The 22638-nt window shown below is 35.5% G+C and overlaps 2 protein-coding genes and 1 pseudogene across 2 annotated transcripts; 2 read left to right on the forward strand and 1 right to left on the reverse strand.

Annotated features, from left to right (window-relative positions):
* Nucleotides 1-808: 808 nt before the first annotated feature.
* On the reverse strand, nt 809-1584 carry LOC145076168 (putative aldo-keto reductase 2 pseudogene; annotated as a pseudogene).
* A 5942-nt stretch (nt 1585-7526) lies between these two features.
* On the forward strand, nt 7527-15634 carry REV3 (recovery protein 3). The gene is made up of 21 exons (XM_079018653.1): nt 7527-7819; nt 8254-8336; nt 8526-8583; nt 8694-8743; nt 8821-8933; nt 9178-9220; nt 9467-9535; nt 9640-9792; nt 9878-10034; nt 10126-10217; nt 10313-11228; nt 11316-11540; nt 11632-11888; nt 11959-12101; nt 12287-12860; nt 12938-13084; nt 13172-13447; nt 13527-13634; nt 13729-13934; nt 14038-14977; nt 15271-15634. Exons 1-21 carry the CDS (start codon nt 7708-7710, stop codon nt 15442-15444), a joined length of 4896 nt encoding a protein of 1631 aa, XP_078874779.1. The 5' UTR covers nt 7527-7707; the 3' UTR covers nt 15445-15634.
* Nucleotides 15635-17322: 1688 nt separating this feature from the next.
* On the forward strand, nt 17323-18813 carry LOC145075151 (CST complex subunit STN1-like). The gene has a single exon (XM_079021451.1). It carries the CDS (start codon nt 17614-17616, stop codon nt 18124-18126), a length of 513 nt encoding a protein of 170 aa, XP_078877577.1. The 5' UTR covers nt 17323-17613; the 3' UTR covers nt 18127-18813.
* Nucleotides 18814-22638: the final 3825 nt, after the last annotated feature.

The raw sequence follows: 22638 nt of genomic DNA on the forward strand, positions 1-22638 counted from the left end.
CAACATTCTCAACATATGTGAAATCATACATGTTTGTTCCATCCCCTATAATAAACTGGTAATCCAAAAATCAACCAAAGAATGTAAAAATTAAAATCAGTTTCAATTAAATAGAGACTCATTAAAAACTTATATAATCGAATTTCAGATTACCTTTGATTTCCCTGCCCTTGTTGCAGCTAAAGATGGAACAAGCAACTTATCACCAGGGCCAAAATATTATTGGATAGTCAGCCTTTGAATTTTATTAGTGGTGTTGTAGATGAGATCTTGACACTTTCCCCAATCCACCGGGCCACCATGAAAGAAAAGATTAAGAGAGTGGAAACAAAGTTGAATTAGAAAATACGAAAAAATATCAAAAAGTGGAAAAACAAAGAGAAAAGGGGGGATCTTTATATAAGAACAGTCCATTTCATGTTACTTGCTTTGATTGAAGTTAAAGTAGGACTATGAAGGACAAACTCGTCCATTTGGGGATCAAATGTTGCAGTTATTTCAAGACCTTGAACATTGGATCAATGACCAAGTTATGTTTGTGCATAAAAACCAATAATTTGCATCTTTTGGGCCAATGGCAACCATTTCTGTTTTTGTTCCTCAGTGCCTTGTCCTTCTATAGCCGGGATGAACAATCCCTAGGAAATCATAGAGCACAATCTTTTTGTTAATCATTGAAGATAAAAGTAATCAACTGTATAGTTTCAGAAGGGACATAGATCCATTCCATTGTATGTGCAAAGTTATCACTTGTGGTTGATAAGAAAATGAAAATCTCCAAAAAAAACATCCATAAGCATGTTCATAACTAAGACTTGGGAGTTGGGAAGGACAAGAAATTACCCAGTGAAGATTCAAGTTCAGCCATGTCTTGTGGTGTTAGTTTCACAGATAAAGCTCCAATGTTTTGCTGAAGGTTTTCAATTTTAGTGGTTCCTGGTATGGGCACAACATCTTTCCCCTGGTGGTGAACCCACGCCAATGCTAGTTGTGATGGAGTGCACCCTTTTCTTTACTGCAATCGCACTAACTCGTTCGTACAACATTTTATTATTCTCAAGATTCTCAGGTAGGAACCTTGGTAGATTCTACAAAAAGAGCAAGTATATATATAAACACAAGCTCAAACTCAGTTTAATGATTTTATATTATAATTGATAAAGAATCTGATTCAATTTGTTTTATGTAGACCTGACGAAAATCGCCCTCTGCCAAATTCTCAGCCATCTTCGGACCCAATGAAAGAAATCCACGTCCTAGAGGACTGTACGCCACAATTCCAATGCCAAGTTCTCTGATAAAAAGCAGGGATACAAATTTGAATCCTTTTATTAGTTTATCAATTCATGATCAAAATGATTATATATAGTGTTTGAAATATTATATTATTTAGCCTTTAAACTAAAAAAAAAAGTCGAATAATGATAACCTGCAAGTAGGAACAATTTCATCTTCCACATCCCTGGACCATAAAGACCACTCTAGTTGAACAGCAGTTATTGGGTGCACGATATGGGCTCTTCTAATGGTTGAAGCCGAAGCTTCTGATAATCCTACATATTTTATCTTCCCTTCTTCCACCAGTTAATTTCTTCATTTCTACCATCTTTCAAGCAAAGAAATTAACCAATCTCAGATGCTAAGTAGGAAATAGAAACATGATAATATAGATCAATCGATCTCATCCGTTTACCTTCAATCACCAAAAAAGATTCATGGAAAGCATTAAATCTAAGAAAGAATACGACCTGTGAGGTTCGAGAAAGAACAGCCAAAGAGACCGCCGGAGCACCTCCCCCCCCCCCCCCCCAAGCTGTGGCAGACAAGAGAAGCGTCGCTGCTTCTCCCTTCTCCTTTTGTCAAATCGATCCCGCACCAGAGGTGCTTCCCCTTTCTCGATTGATTTCCATCATCGAGCCACCATGGATGCTTGCGTTCCCATCTTCCTTTCTCGATAGATGAACCACGACCACCGGACCAAAACTCCCGCTACCTTCGTCATTCTAATTCCCCTTTTTCGATTTATCTATGGGGAATAAGAAACAAACAAGAATCAATATTTGCATTCTAATATTGAGACTTGAGAGTATAATACTGAATTAGGGCTTTGTCTGAAAATTTCAACATCGAGTGGGAGATATAGTGGTTCCAGTGGGTAGAAGTAAATGAGCCTTGATCGATGTCAATGAATGGGGAAGAATCGCTGGCGACGGTTGGAGTGCAAGAGAAAGAAGCAAGCAACACTAGATGTAGGGAGGCGGAGGAAGATCGGAGAAGATTTTTGTGTTCAAAGAAGCAAGTCAAGGAATAGTGCAAGAAAACTATTGGCGAGTATTCTCAATAACAGCAGAGAGATGAAGAAGGTGAAATTATAGCAACGATGAAGTAGATGAATGGAAATCAGAAGCCCTTTTTCTTGATTGAGATGATGAAGTCGAGAGATGGAGATGAAATCGTAACCTTCGATCTTTGATTGAGAAGTTGCACAACAGTGTGAGGAGAATGAAAGATGCGTGAAAATGCTTAGGACATGGAGGGTAGCGGGCTTTTCTAATATTTTGGCTTTTCTTTTCCCGCTTGTAACTAAGGAACGCGCGTTCATTAAAATTATAAAGTGACACATATAGAGGGCGCACATTTAAGGTACAACGCCCTCCGTGTTTTTAATTTTTTTTCTTTTGACACTAATTTAAAGGCACGCAATAATGCGAGACCTAAATCCTTAAATATTCTGAAGAGATGACACTTTTTTAATGTCACTCTCGTTTGCGTAACATATATTAATGAGTGTCGTAATTTGCGCGTCGTAAAAGGCTATTTTTCTAGTAGTGCCAGGCATATCAACAGGAAATATCATTTCATTAGACATCGGGTAGAAGAGGGACTCCTCGTGGTTAAGAGGGTATCGTCAGAGGATAACCCAGCTGATCCCCTTACAAAGGGATTAAGTAGGGTTAAGCACGTGCAACACGCTAGGAGCATTAGGCTGAAGGACGATATTAGTTTTAGTAATTAGATAGCCATAGAAACTTGTAATAGATAAATTGTAATTGACATTTTGATGATTAAATAAAGGAGTGTTATTTATGAGTAATGTTACTATTTTATGTCAATTATTTACTATTGTTTCATTTTGCATGTTTTGACTTCCTAAATAGTAAGATTATTTAAACTATCCACAATCGCTCATACTTTGGAAGTATGTATGAAAGAAGATTGTCATGAATTGGTTTGTAGATTGTCTAAGTGTTTAGACATAGCAAAGGTTTGTTGCAACGTTCATGAGTGCTCTAGAAATATGATTTGAGTATTGGATTAAACCCGCGCTCACTTGAATCACTTCATGGAATTAATCACGAGTGATTATGAGACGATAATATCATATAATCTTTAAACCTAGATATATGGTTTATTGTGTGCGAGTTGGTTGTGCATTGATAATGCATAAACACATTAGTAACTTGATGTTATAAAATACATTGTTGTGTATGATTTGATGAGTAAATAGTAAATGCATATAAGTTGAAGTTTATTTGTTCCTTTTATCCTGTGAGGGTAAAAGCGATATCTTAGACCCCTCGATGATTTGGTTTGACTTATGTGTTGGCCTCGATCAGGACTGAGTCGATGCATTCAATTAAGTTCTATGTCATACAAATCAGAGATTGAGAAACAAATGGCTGGAGAATAAGTATGACTATGTTCCATGTGATTTTCCATACAATATCTTGAGAACGGAGGACTATACGATCCCTTATCTAAAGGACGTGTCAGAGTTCGACAACGGCTTTTGAGAGTTACGATTGCTAATTGGATCTTGAAGTCGTACTTGCATTTATAGTTATTAGATTTATCCAAGTGAGAAATTGTTAGATTAGTGTCTAAGTCCATAACTATATTTGGTATGTAATTGGCCCGGTTGTAGCATAGTCATTTTGGGTTGCCTTCACCAAAGCAACTTGATTGGATGAATAATAGAGAAAGAGGTTATTACGGTTTATTAATATATTATATGAATAATATATTAAAGGATAAATCATATTTGTTTAATTAATATTGGTCAAGAATTAATTGAGAATTAATTTTGTGATCAAAAGATATTAATTAAAATATAGGGGACTGATATTGCAATTATTGGATAGTTGCAAAGTAGGTAAGGAATCCCTAGAGATAGTGTGGACGAATTCTTGGGGATAAGGCCTTAAGAATTCGTCCAAGGTAGAGATTCCAGAACATTCTTATGGGCTGCTTAGAGCCTAAGAAACCGGATAAGTGTTTGACTGAAATCCTAACTCCTCACCTATATAAAGGGACCCTTGGCTACCAAAATCGGCTACACATAGCCCTAAGAGTTCTAGGAGCTGATTTTTAGCCTTCCCTTCTCTCCCTCTTGCATTCTCCAATTGTTTTGGTGTTTGTGATCTATTAGAGGCACAACATTTGAGGTGCTAAGGTTCTCAAAGGCTCAAGTTCTTCAAGAAACAATAAAGGCAACTTTCTAACTAGTTTATTATTTATGATTTCAATTTTTATGATATGCTAGATTCGGGTTTATGCAAGTCTTGGACAATTATGCATGAACAATTAGAAAAACATAGATCCAAGCATTAAGGTTTGCATGAACACCATAGGAATGTTGTTTTTCTTAATACCCATCACAAAATCCTTAATTTCCACTTTAACTTCAAACAACCATAACTTATTCGTTTCAACTCCGTTTTCGACGTTCTTTATATGCACGGAAAGGTATTGAAGAGCCCCATAATTCTATATAATTACTTTTGACTTAAAACATACTGAAATAAAATCCTTAATTCATGAAACAGGTCTGAAACATCACTTTTTCCATTTTACCTTTTGACTCCAAAACACAAACCAATGGCTTGGATCAAACAACCAATATTATCAACATCCAATAGGGTCTAAACCCTATTTTCTTGAACCCCCAAACCCTTTACTTGATCCATTTATTATCCAGAATCTCGAAATGAGAATTTCTAGAAACATGATGTTACAAAAAAAATCAACAATGGCATACTATACTACAATTGTAAAACTAGTTCTCATGGCTGAATAGTGGACCTCTTTCTCTCTCTCTCTCTCTATCTCTCTCTTTTTGTGTGTGTGTGTGTGTGTATATATATATGCTTAGTAAATTGATTTTTTCCTGTAATGATCATGAACAAAAAAATTATTTCAAGTGAAAAAATTATAATTTTTCTATGTTTATAAAACAAGAGAAATTTAAAATTCCGATATATATATATATATATATATATATATATATATATATATATATAAAGTTTATTAATATATAAACGAATCATTAACAGACAAAGCTCATAGACAAGAAAGAGGTGGTTCAAATTTCAAGTACATTTATTTTTTTGTCAGATTCAATTACTTTTATTCTTCTGGTTTTACTTACTGCATCTTTACCCCGAATTTTAATTGTGCATAAAAAACTTAAGAAAATAAAATATGGGTTAGATATATACATACGATCGAGTGAGAAGCAGAGCATATACTCATGTACCATTATCGAGGGGTAGGGCTGCAGAGGCAACGACGACTGGCAACATACGACCGACTATCGTATGTGGTTGATAAACAGAGGCACAAAGCCTTGAAAACGATTTGAGCACTCAACAAGTCAATAAAGGACAATAGGAAGACGGGAAGAGAGTGTGAGAGTGGAGATTTGATTTGTGGGAAAGCTCATCGACGCACGACTGACAGTAGCCCTTTGAAAGGGGTTTCGTTTTTTTTTGAAAGATTTTAAACTTGTATTTTTACTAGGATTTGGTGGGTTTCAAAAAATTTGAAAATTTCAATTTGCTTAGTTATCTTTCTAAAAAAACCAGAGCAAGTTTTTTTCCTCTTTTTTAAAATATATAATTATTTTAATCGGAAAACTATGTATTATCACCATATAATGCGGTCAGTGTTTAGTTTAATAAGGCATTTTGTAGTTGGATAAAGGGAAAAGTATGAAATAGTAGTAATATTCAATACATGATAAAAAAAATTCTCGGTAAGTTGCCCGTCCTTGGTGTTCTCAATACCACTTCCCTCGGCATAAACCCTTGGTGAAAAAAACTGTTTATGTGATTCGCCCTTATAGATAGGTGAAATAACATTTTATAAATGTTATATTTTATGATAAGAAATCTCAAAACCCCACATGTGCTTTGCTTATGGGAAAATGACTATTGAGGGTAACTAACTGTTGCGTTTATTCTCAGTTGACCCCTTTCCTTTTTTGTACTCAATATACCATCATACTTGTTGTTTGTGTTCACCATAACCCTTTTGACCGACTTTGACATGTGATAGCCGATCAAAAGGTTATAGTGAACACAAACAACAAATTCGATGGTATACTGAGTACAAAAAAGGAAAAGGGACCAAATGAGAACAAATACAACAGTTGGTTACCCTCTTGATTCATTTTCTCTTTACTCATTTACTGCAAATCCCACGTCATCTCCTGCTGATATTAATGACTTTATGAGATTCATTGATGCTTCTCTTCAAAACATAACCCACGGAAGAACATTATTCATACATGTACAACTTTGTAATGCACTTGAATATTTATTAAGGGTTTCTTGACTAAGCATGTGCATTTCATGACTACATTTACATTTTCAATCAAATGATTTATCGTATCATGGATTCTAGACAAGTCTACAAACGAGTGGAATCACACGTGCTGCGATTTTTTAGTTTACATAGCTTTAAGATCGAGTTCATGGGATAAGATACAACATCAATATGTATAATATCATGCAGCTTTTGCAGTCATATCATCATAATATACCTTGAGGTAAACGTTTATGCTGATAAATATACCTCTCATACACAGTCATATCTTTTTGTAGAGAGGTGTTGACAACTAACCACATTAAACATAGTATAGACCATGTGTTAACGAAGTTACCCCTCTGAAACGCTATTCATATACATTATGACCAAAGAAGGTTGCAGTCTTTGATAATTTTGTAACTTTAATTTCATTTAACTTTTCGGTGGAAATGACTTAGGAGGATAATCAACTGTTGAGTTTGTTCTCATTTGATCTCTTTCCTTTTTTTGTACTTAATATACTATCAAACTTGTTCTTTGTGTTCACCATAACCCTTTGACCGACTATCACAGATCAAAAACCGGCCAAAAAGGTTATAATGAACACAAACAACAAATTCGATGGAATGATATATTGAGTAAAAAAAAAGACCAAATAAAAACAAATATAACACTTAATTACCTTCACACGAGTCATTTTCCCTTTGCTTATTAAACTCCCACATACATACCTCTATTGTTCAACATGTAATTTTATTTATTTATTTATTTTTATGTAACACTTAATTACCTTCACACTAGTCATTTTCCCTTTGCTTATTAAACTCCGACATACATATCTCTGTTGTTCAACATGTAATTTTATTTATTTATTTATTTATTTTTCTATTATTAATTGTTTAGTCTACAGGAGCGTATAGGGTACCATGGCTCGTGCATTCTCCACAGGAGGTTTTAAATTACACCCGCCAAATAAACCCTTATCGGTGTTCTCGGTCAAATCCCCAATTCTATGCTCAAACCCTAATCTTTATTGTATTCTCAATTGGATGGACTGAACAACAGAGAGGATCGTGTTGTATATAATTGCCCCAATTTTCACGAAGTTCAGAGAAATCAATGGCAGACTCCCAGCCGGATTTGAAGATTTTCAGCGTTCGGATAGTGTCAATTGATTACTACATGTCTCCTCCAATTCCAGGCCTTGATCTCTGTTACAGTAGCTTTCAAGGTATCTATGCTCATGAACTATATTTTATTTATCTCATCTCGAGTCATAACTTTTCTACACTCTTACAAGTGGCTCCATTTACCATGGTACTATGCGCTATCGTTTTGGAAATGTGATGCGGCTATTTGTACTTAATCGATTCATCAACACAAAGTTTTGAAGTTTTTCAATTCCTCTAAAGAGATGCATGCACTTTGCATTTGTACCACATAAATTACTCCCAACACAACACACAAAGCCTTAATTTTAAATAACTTCCAAATGAATGTTCAAGCATTAAAGCCGAAGATACTGAGAATTGAAATGGCTTGTTTACACCATAAAAGCACACCAATTGTACTATATAAAAAAGTGAGGGTCTATCTCTGCTTTGCAAAGAAAGTTCTTTTGCAAATGTATATCTGTTTCTGTTACTTATATTTCTCAATGTACAGGTGGGAAGGTGAATGAGGTTCCTGTGATTAGAGTATATGGGTCAACTCCATCTGGTCAGAAGACTTGTTTGCATATTCATCGAGTAAGTTTCTCATATAAGTCCTCTAAAAACCTGGGAGTTTATGAGAAAATGCAACTTTGTAGTTACTTATGGTTGACAATGTTGAATCAAGTCACATTTTTTTATTACATAGTGCTGTTATTATTTGATTGCTATTTGTCAAATAGCTATTGAGTATGATGAGTATGAAGTATCTTGATTATGATGCAGGCTTTACCATATCTATATGTTCCTTGTTCGGATATAGTTCATCAACCAGACCAAGAAGGTATTGCACATATTCTTAATGGCATTGATTTCATCAAATTCTTTCTCAATTACTAATAAAAGAGTTATATATAATCAACTTTTTGTTCATTGTTGGCTAATATTGATCAGGTGATGCATGTGCACGAATTGTATCTCTTGCTCTTGAGAGGGCACTGAAGGTAATTTTTTTTTCTTGAAAAATGTGTATTTGCAGGATCTCATGTTAACTATAGGTATGATTCTTCAACTGTTACAGCTTAAAGCTAGTGCTGGATCAAAACGTCAACATGTGCATGATTGTAGTCTTGTTCGTGCAAGAAGGTTATATGGTTATGATGCATCAGAGCAACTATATGCTAAGCTTTACCTGTATCCAAAATGCTTTAACCTGTTGTTAAATTCACATGTATATGATTTGTTTCATGTGGTGTTTATATGTTCTACACTGGGATATCATCACTCTCTTCGTAAATAACTAAACATCTGTCTTTACCAGTTTGCCCCTTTTTCAAAATCTGAATATTTTAATCATCTCCATCTCCATCCATTTTCTGAAGTGTTTATATTTATACTACTTTTAGTTATGCTATTAGCTCCTTGACAGAGGTTAAAGATATCATCCACAGGATGTCTCTCGAGCAGCAAATCTTCTTTTGGTAAATATTTGAAACTTCTTTATGTTTTACATTTGTTCTTCACATGAACCTTGTGTCAACATTGAATTAACTTTATGTTAAATTGTTAATCAATCCACTAATGGCATCCTATTTCCATATCCCACTATACTAGTTTCATAGTATGAAGCATCAAGTCTTATAATATCATTTTTAGAAAAAGATAAACATTGAATTAACTTTATGTTAAATTGTTAATCAATCCACTAATGGCATCCTATTTCTCAGGGGGGTTCAGTTCTTGAAAAGAGTTTGCAGCCCATTGAATCACATATTCCATTTCTTCTCCAGTTCTTGGTAAACACACTTTTGCTATTAAATCATTAATTTTCTTGTTTGTTGTATAAAAATATAACCTCCACTAATGTTTGTTTACCTTTTTCTTAATTCACATGTTCAAGATTGATTACAACTTGCAAGGAATGGGACACCTACATTTATCAAAGATGAAATTCCGTCATCCAGTGCCACATGTTTTCACTAAAAGGAAGGCGACTTATTATCCACAACATAAACAACATGTAGATAACTCCTCTATGGCTTCTACTTCTCAGGTAATAGTTATCAAGGTGCATAAATTAATGGTTTTTGGACATGAACAAGATGGTATTTGTCTATACTTATGTGTGGACATGTCAGGCAGGTTTAAGTAGTGATGTTAGTTTAGAATCACCAATCTGGCTTTCATCCACTATTCCTGACTCTTGGAGTTGGCATTCTTCTACTCAAGACCTTGAGAATGATCTTGTTAAACGTCAGAGTGTCTGTGAACTTGAAGGAGATGCTGGAATTGATGGTTAGTTTGTGTTTTGGAGTCTTTCACAATGTTTTTATGGATACAGGGTAGTGACTGAGTTTATGTTTATTTGATATTTGACACTTGACAGATATCCTTAACCAGAAAAGTAAATTGTACTCATCACTTTCACAAACCCTTTCAGATGTTAGAATGGTTCAGTCACTCATACCAATTTGGGAGGTCTTCTTCTGTTCTTCAATCTTATTGGCATCCTCTCTCTTATTTCCACTAAACCATAAGTTTTTAAATTTTGACTTTCTTCTTCATTGTTTTAGGAATTTGAGAGGACTGGAATGCATATGGAAACCATATCATCTGACCCTGGAAAACCAAGCCCACATGATGTTTTAAATATTCTGTCAAATAAAGTTGAGCTTGAAAACAAGCTATTGGAATTGTGTGAAGTGGAAGATTCTTTACCTTGTACACCAGTTGAGACTGAAAGAATGAATTCACAGTGTATAAGATCTCCAGTTGCAGATGCAGAGGCTTTGAGGCTTCTAGATTGGCTAGCATCTTCTCAAGCTGCAGAAGATATAAACTCTGATGATGAACTTAGACGAGAGATCATCTTAAGCCCATTAATGCCTTCAACAACAATCAATGAGGTTATTGAAAAAGCTGATATGGAATTCACAAATGCATCCCGACAAGAGTGTCAAGATATTCTTGATTCTGTTCAAGAAGTTCAAGAATCTTCTCCTCAATCACCAACAAAGAAAGAGATTCCTCAAGTGGATAATATTTCTAAGATAGAGAAAAACCCCATAAAAGAACGAGTAAAAATCGATTCTTGTTCGAGCTTCAGAAGGAAAGATAGAAGAAAACGATCCTTATGGAGCACTTTGCCTTTTTCTTTGCCTAAGAACACGAATGATAGTGAATTTGGTACAGAAACTTGTCCAGATTCAGAAAAAGGTTTATCAAAGTCAGGAAGTACAATTGTTGGATGCTCAGTGAGGGATTTGATGAGGAGAAAACGTTGTCATCGGGGTGAAACTTCAAAAGTTGAAATTTCTCATATTACACCAGATAACAATTCCATTTTTGCCCCTGAAGAAAGGAGTGATCAGCAAGACACTGGTCCAAATCCTCCTACTAGTTCCAACTCAAGGTGTTGTTCTGATGATGATTCACAAGCTGTTCATGTGAAGGACATGAATTTTGAAGCTTCTGCTTCTCAAGAATGTGGTAAAGCCTTCCCATATATCTTAATCTTAAGTTTTCTAATATATCTTTCTCTACCAGTTTCCTCATTTCTTGCAATTTATGTTGTAGTTGAGGATACAGACATTGATGACTCACCTCCTCCACCTTCCATTGATGGGAACTCTCAAGAAGCTACACATACTGAGCCTAAAATAGATGACTCCATTCCTAATCAAGAACAAGTCATAGGTGCTCCTATTCACTATCATAACAATGGTTCCTCTTTCTACATGTTGACACCTGTCTTTTCACCTCCATCAGTAGATGATGTTAATACATGGTTGCTTCATCAAGGTATTGTTACACCTCTACACCTACACCGAACTTTTGATGAAATTTTACAAATTGTTCAGAAAATGTACTTATTTTGTCTCTTTCATGTTAGATGTTGTTAGAGAGAATACAAATGCATTAACAGAAGAATCTTCATCACCAAAGGGTAAAGTCTTTTTAATGGATTCACAAGAGTTTTGTAATGACAACAAAACTAATTTGGATCATGGGAAAAATACTTCACAATCACAAGATATCTCTCAGATATCAGGTCCAGAAGGGAAAAACCTGACTCCTTTAAGTCAATCAGGCTTTAGGGATCCTGCAAGTATTGGTGCAGGACAACAGTTGACTATGTTTAGCATTGAGGTTCTCTTGATTTCTCTTTCATATTACTATTGTTGTTGATATGTGAGACTTATGTAAGACTTATTTACAGGTTCAAGCTGAATCTAGGGGAGACTTGAGACCTGATCCTAGATTTGATGCTGTGAATTTCATAGTAATTGTTATTCAAGAAGATGATGAATCCTTAATCAATAGTTATGTTCTCTTACGAAGTGAAACCACATCTGTTTCAAGGTGCATCATTTTTAACTTTTTGTAGACTCCAATTTGCTTAGAATTAATTCCATTATCAGTAAAAAGAAAAAGAATCAATGATCAACGTTTGTTTAACATAAACTTGTTTTTTCACTTCATAAGAATTGAAATCCATTTTGCCAGAATAATTATAAATTCTGAACTGGAATTACTGTACTTTACAGAAATCTAGATGCTATAACTGGTTGCAAGCTGTTGGTTTCCACCCAAGAGAAGCAATTATTCAACAATTTCATGGAAATCATAAATAATCATGATCCAGATATACTAATAGGGTGGGAGATTCAAGGTGGTTCATTAGGGTTCTTAGCTGAAAGAGCTGCATATCTTGGAATTGGATTACTTAATAAAATATCTCGCACACCATCTCATCCCATTTCAAATCCAGATAAATCAACAATGACTGATTTGCCCCCTGAAGCAATAAATTCCGACATTGACCCTTCAAATGATGCAGTTATTGAGGATGAATGGGGGCGAACTCATGCAAGTGGGGTCCATGTCGGGGGTAGAATCGTCCTTAATCTTTGGCGGCTAGTCCGCAGTGAGGTTAAGCTCAATATTTACACAGCTGAAGCAGTGGCAGAAGCAGTTCTTAGAAGAAAAATTCCATTTATTTATTTCAAGACATTGACAAAGTGGTTTTCTAGTGGTCCTGGAAAAGCAAGATACAGATGTATAGAATATGTTTTGGAAAGGGCAAAATTGAACTTTCAAGTCATGAATCAACTCGATATGGTATGTTCTCTTATTTTTGAAATCTAGATTCTGTTTTTTAAATAAGATAAAGTTCATACATCTTTTTTCCTATACAGATAAACAGAACATCAGAGCTTGCACGTGTATTTGGCATTGATTTCTTTTCTGTTCTTTCAAGAGGTTCTCAATATCGTGTTGAATCTATGCTACTTAGATTAGCACATACACAAAATTATCTTGCAATTTCTCCTGGAAGCCAACAGGTTTACTTTTATCTTTAATCTTAAATCTTAATTTATCAGTATCAATTGATAATTAGTTAATTACTAAGGTAATTTGTTGTCATCTAGGTTGCAAATCAACCTGCAATGGAATGCTTGCCACTTGTTATGGAGCCAGAATCTGGATTCTATTCAGATCCAGTTATTGTTCTAGATTTTCAGTCTCTGTATCCATCAATGGTGATTGCTTATAATCTCTGCTTCTGTACATGCCTTGGTAAAGTTACACCTTCAAAGCCAAATACACTTGGTGTTACTTCATATACACCAGACCCAAATGTTCTTCGTGGATTAATGCATGAAATTCTTCTTACTCCAAATGGTGTAATGTATGTCCCTTCAAAGGTAAAAAACCATATTAGATTTGGATTAATTTGTATACAATGCTATAATAGAAAGAAATAAAAGTAATTTTCTATTTCAGATTCGTAAAGGCGTATTGCCTAGGTTACTTGATGAGATATTATCAACACGAATTATGGTTAAACAAGCAATGAAGAAACTCTCTCCTTCAGAAAAAGTACTTCATCGGGTAAAATCTAACTACTTTACTTTACTCTTTGTAGTTAATTAAGGTTATGAACAAAATATGATATGAAATAATGAAATCTTTTGATTGGTTTCAGATTTATAATGCAAGACAGCTTGCATTGAAGCTAATAGCAAACGTGACATACGGGTATACAGCAGCTGGTTTTAGTGGACGAATGCCTTGTGCTGAGCTGGCAGACAGTATTGTACAATGTGGGCGTAGAACACTAGAAGCTGCTATTTCACTAGTCAACACACATGAAAAATGGAAAGCTAAAGTCATATATGGCGACACTGATAGGTAAAAAATAAGTTTTTTTTTTTTTTTTTTTTTTTTTTTTGTGTTAATGTTGATTTGTAATTTGATAATTGATATTTGATATTTGATACGTGTCTTTTTGCAGTATGTTTGTACTTGTTCCAGGGCGATGTGTGAGTGAAGCTTTTGATATTGGAAATGAGATTGCATCTGCTGTAACAAAGATGAACCCTAATCCAGTTGTATTGAAAATGGAGAAGGTGTATTACCCATGCTTTCTTCTTACTAAAAAGAGATATGTTGGATACAGTTACGAGAAGCCTGATCAAGTCAAACCTTTCTTTGATGCTAAAGGTATCGAAACTGTTCGCAGAGATACATGTGAAGCTGTATCCAAAACAATGGAGTCTTCCTTAAAAAACTATTTTGAAAATCAAGATATTAGTAAAGTGAAATCATATTTAGTACGTCAATGGTCGCGTATTTTATCCGGAAGAATCTCAATCCAAGATTTCATTTTTGCAAAAGAAGTCCGATTAGGAACTTACAGCTCCTCTCGTATTTCCTCTCTCCCTCCAGCCGCCATTGTAGCCACCAAAGCCATAAAAGCCGACCCTCGAGCCGAGCCACGTTACGCGGAGCGGATCCCCTACGTGGTGGTCCACGGTGAACCCGGTGCACGATTATCCGACATGGTAGTCGACCCGTTAGATCTATTATCACTAGATTCGCCTTTCAGATTAAACGAGTTGTATTACATCAACAAACAGATAATTCCGGCTTTACAGCGTGTGTTTGGGCTTATAGGCGTGGATTTAAACCAATGGTTTTTGGACATGCCACGCATGGTTAGGGAATTTGGTGGGAAAAACCAGGGGTATAATTATAATGGTTTGAATTCTCATAGGACTAGAATTGATTATTATTATTTGTCCAAACACTGTGTTATGTGTGGGGAGTTGGTTCAGGCGTCGTCATCTGAATCGCCTTTATGCGGTAAATGTGTAAGAAACGAAAGTGCTGTTGCGGTTGTGGTGACCGGAAGGACATCCAAGATGGAAAGAGAGATGCAACACCTTGCCGCGGTAAGTATTTGGAAATGCAACGTTTGTCCCAGATCTTGTACTGTGTTTGAACTGCATTATAGAGACTGTTTTGTCTTTGTTCCACCTAAAAAGGTGGAATAGAATAAGACAAAACATGATGTGACAAAAATTGTAATTTTTGTCTCGTCCAAAAAAGGTGGGACAAGACATGCCAGCTTTTTGTGTCATTCATAAAGTTAAGACTGGACAGGACATGATATAACAGACAGCCTGGACCCAGTGGGATAATCCAAAAGAATGGTGTGATTAATAAGTGGTTGATGTTATGTTAGATATGTCGGGAGTGTGGAGGTGGGGATTGGATTGTAGAAAGTGGAGTGAAATGCACATCACTTGCATGCTCTGTCTTTTATGAAAGGCGAAAGCTACAAAAAGAGTTGAGATCCGTCTCGAGTGTTGCCACGGAATTAGGGTTTTATCCTAAATGTGTGGCAGAGTGGTTCTAGATCCCTTTTTGCCCTTGTATTTAATATTACATGTGTTAATAATTTAAATTAATAGTTTATATGTTCATAGACAATGTTGCATATTTGGATAAATAGTAGTATATAACATGTACATTGACGGGATACTGGCTTTTTGTTTTTTAATCTTTTTATTTTGTCATTGTAAAATATAAAAACATTATAACAGGAATATCAATTTCTGAGTACATAATTTTTTTTTTTCAGTTCATGTATGCAAGGCATATACGGTGATATTGCGGATGGTTTTAATTATATTATGTGTAGTGGTTGTTGATGGCAAGCTGTTTCCCTTTGAGGTCCATGTAGTGTAAAACTCCATTTCGTAATGGAATGTGTTAGGTTCCGTTATAGTGAATATTGGTATTTGGATGTTTTTAAGACACTTATTGTTTATGTAGGGAATTTATTCAGAAGGAACAACTGAAGAATGCAAAATTCTTATAAAAAAAAATGCTCTTTGGCTATTGTTATTTACAGGTTCAAGAATTTCAATTCTTTATAAAGGTCATTCTTATCGACTCACTTAATTATATTAAAACGTAGTTAATTTTATGATGCAAACACTAATTTCGATGAGCATGTTTATGAATTTAAGCTCTGTTGCTGCCAGCATACCCGTGTCTTATCCCAAAGTAAATAATCTTCAGGTGCGATCTCTTGAAATATAAATTTGTCAAAGTTTAGGTGCGGCATTCTTACAAGGTAGTGCTTGAATATTTAAATGCCTTATTTTCTTATGCTAGTATTGTTAATTACAAGGTTAGATTTTTTTTTTGAAACGACAAACTAATTTATTCTTAATAACCACATATGTCTTCAAAGAGACTTGAAGTTGAACCTATGACCTCTTAACTACAATGTGGATATCATTGCCAAATTGGTATTCTCATTTTCTAACTATTCAATGGGACAAGATGCAAGAAATAACAACATATTTTTATTTATTTATTTGTGTATTATAGCATCCTACTTGCAGTTTTTTTGATTATATCATTCTACTTGTAAACAAAGAAACACAATTCTGCAAAATGCAACCCATAAGCCATTTCAACCGACTCAAAAGTTTGTTAAACTATTGATCAGTTGAGGCAATTTGCAAAAAGATACAAAAATATTGTTCGAGATTATTTTGAATTAATTTTTTTCAAGTGTGATAACACTAAACCATCATTTTTATAGTATATTCATAGAAGTAAAATGGTCCAAACTCTGTATTTATGAAGCATGCAGCTCCAACATAACAAAACAATTTATAAACTCACCAAATTTGACATAACTTAGCCATTTTTGAAACCAACCAACTTCTACCTACAACCTATCTATTCAACACTTTATGAATCCAAACAAAAAAACCCTAAACCAAAATGAAAAAACCCAATCCAACAAATCTAAAGTTAAAAAGTAAACGAAAAGATCTCTAAGACCGAATTGGTCTAGAACAAGATATGTAAAAAAAAGTTCCTTAAGAAGGACCATTTTGAAATTGATATGAGATTGCTAATTTTCATATCTAAATCCAAGAACCGTATAAATCTATGACCCTGTTTGATAGACATATTTTCAGTTCCAAACAAATTTTTTTGGCTGATTGTTTGATTTGCACAAAAAAAGAGATTTTTCCCGATAAGATATGTATTTCTCAGAAGATCCCAAAACCATATCGTTCTGTTTAAATGTTTATTTTTCATCATTCAATACAGTCATTCAGATGTACAATCAAACGACATAATATTTTTTTCGGTTTGTAAACTTTTCCAGACAATAAATATCAAACGAGCCTTAAATAATATTGGGTTGCTGGAACATTTTTTTTAATAGATATCTCACATTGGGCTGCAAATTAAAGCCCATTGATCGAAAGAACAATACCCCTGGTCTCATGTCTGGCTCGGGGTTTAAGCTTCTTCACCATCGTCTATCATCGTAGATGGAGGTTTAGCCTTTCATTTCCGATGAATTAACTGGGTTTATCTCAACTCATTAATTCCCGACGCCTCGAAAGCCTTGTCTCCACAACACCATTTTCATCAGTCAACTCATTGTGAATCCTTCCCTTCTACCACACCCACTTCAGACCAACTTCCCTCTTTTTCCGTTTCCATAAAATAAAAGTTCAGACTACGGAGTGTGAGGCTTCATCGTCGCCCTATGGAAGATCTACACAACACTCACGTAAAGCTGCTGGCTTTCGATTTCCTATCACTAACGCCGTCATCTTCACAGCCCAACGCCGTCTTCCGTAGAGGCACCCTCCTTCTTTCTCGTGCCGAAACCCTAGGTGTGGTTACTTGCCGAGAGCACAAACCCGACATATTCCTTAGATTCACCATCGATGATGGCACAGGGTGCATCCCCTGTGTTCTTTGGCTCAACCAACTCACCTCCCCCTATCATTCCCGCCGTAGCCCACCAGATGTTCGATTAATTGCTGAATCCGCTCGAAATTTCGCAACCCTAATCCAAATTGGGGCTTCAGCTCGAGTGCGAGGCAAGGTTACGATTTACAGAGGTAAACTCCAACTTACTGTTTCTGATGTTTTTGTTGAAAGAGACCCTAATGCTGAGACTCTCCATTGGTTACAATGTGTTCGTTTGGCTCGAAAATGCTACGATATTGTACCCCTTTCACTACCACCCATTACAAGAAAAGATAGCGATTGAGTTTATGCCATTAACTAAGTCGGAAATCCCTTGTCTTGACTCTCGAGTGTGTGATTATAGGAGGGTAATTCACTTTTAGAAACGCAATCCAAATGCTCCTTAATTTGATGGATACAGTTATTGATGGCTCGCCTCCTCCACCTTTCATCGATGGGGATTATCAAGAAGTTAGACATACCGAGTTTAAAATTGAACTAAGGGTAGATTTTTCAAAGTGTGAATGCTTTAAGAATAAAATAAAAATTATAATGTAGTAATAGAAAGTATATTGCTATTTCTTCCATGTATCTGTTTCATATATCAGGAATGTTTACTTGTTTATAAACGACAATCGACCAGACAATTTATCTTATGCTAGTCTCAAACCAAGGGGGAGACTGAAAGAACATAATTTTGTGGTTTGAGCTAGACATCATTTTGTATAGATGATAGTGTCATTGTGCAGTGATTGTGTGTTGTCGTGTAATGTGTGTTGCCACACATGTGTGTGCGGCCGCACACAGTGTGTGCGACCGCACACATGTGTTTGGCTGCACACTCTTGTGTTGGTAGGAGGAGTACTATTTATAGCAACTGAGTTGTGTTAGTTTGTATTTTTTGGCTTGGTGTCAGAACTCTGCAGTAGTTGTACTTTATCAAGATGTACTTGACATTTAATGGCAATAGATGTGTGCATGCTTGATTCTACTTCTTCTTCATCTCAATCTCAATCTAATTGCAATTAACTTCATTGATTACTAAATTGGATCCTTAGTTTTGGGACTAACAATTGGTATCAGAGCCTATTTGGTATCAATTGAAGTTATTTTTGAGTGTGAGAGTAAAAAAAAATAATAATAATGATAATAATAAAAAAATTCACTGTTTTTTTTTAAGAATTTTGATCGAAGAACTGTTGAAGGTTTGTTGCTGACTTTGAAGGTTTGTTGTTAAAGTAAGTGTGCGGTGGAGCGTGTATAATTGAGTGTGTGCTGTTACTATGTTTGCTGCTGGTTAAGTGTGTGCTGTTATTGTGTTTGCTACTGATTGAGTGTGTACTGTTACTGTATTTGCTGTTGAAGTTTGTGCTGTTGGTATTTGCTGTGTGCGGTTGGTGTTTGATGCTGAAGTTTGTGGATTACACGTGTACGGTTGAAAAGTGTGTGCGGTCAATATTAGTGTGCGGTTGAATGTTAGTGTGTGGTTGAAGATTGCTCAAATGGAATCTCAAAGCATGATTGCTCATCAAGATTTGGATGCAATTATGGGAACCACTACTCGTATTCCTAAATTGCTATCAGCTGAAGGATTTCCTGAATGGAAATACCGAATTGAAAAATACATCAAAATGAAGGATTTCAAAATTTGGAGAAACATTTTAAGAGGACCAATTAGGATTACTTCTACTCTAGAAGATGGCACGGTAATTGATAAACAGATTGAAAATTACACTGATGATGACTTTGAAAGAGTTGAAGAACAAGAAAAGGCACTTGCCACACTCACTATGGCGTTATCTCCTGAGATTGCACAAGGGTTTTGTGAATATACATCAGCAAAAGCATTGTGGGAAGCGCTCATAGAAGTCTATGAAGGAAATGAAGACATGAAGCAAAGTCGACAAGACATGCTCTGACAGAAATTCAACATGTTCAATTATGTATTAGGAGAAACATTGGAAAATCAATTGCAAAGATTTATCACACTAACCACTGAAATAAGCTCCGCAAGTGTGATGGTTACTAGGTCTGAAATCAACAAGAAATTACTAAATTCTCTTCCAAAATCATGGGACATGAATGTCTCGGTGATTAAAACGACAAAAGACCTGAACCGTTTAAGCTTGTCTGAAACAATGGCAATCATTAAAGCTTGCGATCTTGATGATAAACAAAGAGAAATCAACCATGTCAATTCGTATTCTTCAGCCAATCTTGGAATTCAAAACAACAACACTGCGTTCTCAAGTTTCACCACCCATCAAAATACTCAAATCCAGGTTCCACAAGTTCAATCTTATGCAGCCCATCAAAACATACCATACAACATACTTAAAATGCAACAAACTCAAATCCCTCAAAACATATCTCAAGTTGGTTCTTGTGTTAATTCTTCCACAAATGTTTCAGTTCAATCTCATGAAATTGGTTCCCAAAGTTCGTTTACAAAGGAAAAGGAGGAAAATATGGCTCTAGCTACTGGCTTGGTGAACTACTATAATGCTTTTGTTGCTGGAGACCTCTCTCCACAACTCTCATTCACTGATCTTGATCAAATCCATCCTGAAGATGTGGAAGAGATGGATATTACTTGACAAATGGCAATGGCAGTATTCAGGGCTAAACAATTCTCAAAAAAGACTGGAAAGAACAACTGGGGTGTAAATTCAGATAAAAAGATGGGTTTTAGCAAAGGAAACTTACGTTGTTATAATTGTCACGAACCAGGACACTTTGCAAGGGAATGTCCAAAACCTGATTAGCAAGCAAACTCTGAAAGAACCATGGTGCCAGTAACTTATGTTCACAACAACAATAGAGGATCATCTTCAAACAATCAATCTGCAAACATGGCAATGGTAGCTCAATCGTTTAACTGGGAAGATCAAGTTTAGGCCCTAAACATTTCGGGACCTGAAAAGGAAAATTTTGCTCAAGTCAAGGATGTAAGTGAAGAAATGGAAGCAGATCCAGAGGAGGAGATGATGAATTTGCAGTTTGCATTCATGGTACAGACCACTCCTGAACCAGTCAAATATGAGGTTAGTGAATTCGGCTGTTCTCAATCTTGTATTAAAACTGTTAAATTTTTGAGAGATCAAATTGCGTTAATCAAAAGAGAGAACGAGGACTTGAAATATGAGGGATATACTCTTAGGAAAAATCAAAAGCCCTTAAAAACTTAATTTAGGTGGACAACAATATCCCTGGTCACCGTCAGCTAATGGTCCTTAAAATATAGTATCTAGAAACTTAGGATCAGATATAATATCTAGGAATTTAAGATCACATTGTCTTGTCACTTATAGTATGTCCTAATTTTGTCACAATTTTCGTGTTTAAGTGGACAACAATACCGACAATCGACCAGACAAAGATGTGAATATGAAAGGTACCGACAAGCGGATAATGGTTGTCAAAAAACTTTGATCCCTAAACCTCAACAGGTTAAAACAATTTATATAGGTTTAAATTGATTCTTGTCGTCAATAGTATTTTCAATCTCATTTTATTTTTTATTTTTTTAATTTTTATTTTTAATTTTTATTTTAAATTTTGAAATTAATATTTTATTAATCCTCAAAATAATTCATTTTTGAGAAAATTGTGAGTGAAAGGGGTTTTGGGATAAATAATTAAAGGAAAAGGGGAGGAAGTGAAAAAAATTTCTATATATATATAGTGTGTGTATGTGTGTGCGGTGAAAAACGTATCGTCAGTATTCCTTGCTTCAACCGCAAACACATATTTACTCTCTCAAACTCCTTCAATATTTCCATTAAGTTTTTGTGAAAACAAGCTTTTACTCGGTGATTCTCATGAACACGGCTGAATTTTTAATTACTTTCACAAATTTCTCTATTGTTTGTTGTTAAATTCTCATAAAAAATTGTTTGGGTAACCGCACTCGGTGTGTGCGGCCGCACACGAGCGTGTGCGGATACATGATTTTGTGGATGTGCGGTTGCGGCCACACACTTGCACGTGTGCGGCTGTGTGAAATCACGTGCGCGACTTCATTTTTATTGTTTTGACCTAATAACTTTGTGTGTTAACTTTTAGATTAACATGGGAGACATGGAATTTGCTAAAGCTCATAATTCTGCAATTTTTCTCGAAGACCCTCCTGCAGTCCACAATGACTTGAAATTCATTGTGGATGGCTTGAAGAAATCCTGTTTGGTTCATGCTCTAACTGCAAGTCCTGCTATCTACCAAAGTTTGATTAAGGAATTCTGGAGGAATGCTGTTGTAAAGAAGAATGGTCAGGGAGAAAAATTCGTTGTAGCAACAATGAAAGACAAGAAAATTCAAGTAACAGAAAGCATTATTAGAGAATCTCTCCAAATTGAGGACATACCTGAGTACCCCATGGAGATTGATGTTCAGCAAACTCAGGAAGTATTAGAGCATATGAGATACGAGGGAACTTTTCCTCTTACAATTAAGAAGCTGCTTCCTCCTTGCTGGAAGTACTTGGCTCATGTGTTCGTGAGCTGTATTTCCGGCCGAAGATCAGGAGCAAACGAGATTTCTCTGGCCAACACTGGTGCCATTGCAGCATTGGCGGTAGGTTTTGAGTTTAACTTCTCAAAATTCATAATGAATGAAGTGATCTTAAATCTTGAAGGGAGCAAAAGGGACAAATTTTGGATGTATCCAAGATTTTTGCAAATCATCCTTAATGTGAATCACCCCGAGCTGCAGAGAGGAAATGATATCTTGGATTTCAAATCCATTGGTCCAAGTGCTTTTGGGCTAATGAAACAAAAGAGGAGTGAGAAATTTGTTTTTGAAGGAAAATTTCCATTGA

Source organism: Lactuca serriola, chromosome 9 (genome assembly GCF_051521515.1).
Source record: "Lactuca serriola cultivar US96UC23 chromosome 9, Lser_US96UC23_V15, whole genome shotgun sequence".
NCBI lineage: Eukaryota > Viridiplantae > Streptophyta > Magnoliopsida > Asterales > Asteraceae > Lactuca > Lactuca serriola.

Bases quoted from the DNA above. Each gene is read 5' to 3' on its own strand.
- REV3 (XM_079018653.1), top strand. From the start codon at position 7,708: ATGGCAGACTCCCAGCCGGATTTGAAGATTTTCAGCGTTCGGATAGTG. The intron at 12,102-12,286 runs GTGCATCATTTT...TGTACTTTACAG, and splicing joins GAAACCACATCTGTTTCAAG to AAATCTAGATGCTATAACTG. The intron at 12,861-12,937 runs GTATGTTCTCTT...TTTCCTATACAG, and splicing joins TCATGAATCAACTCGATATG to ATAAACAGAACATCAGAGCT.
- LOC145075151 (XM_079021451.1), top strand. From the start codon at position 17,614: ATGGAAGATCTACACAACACTCACGTAAAGCTGCTGGCTTTCGATTTC.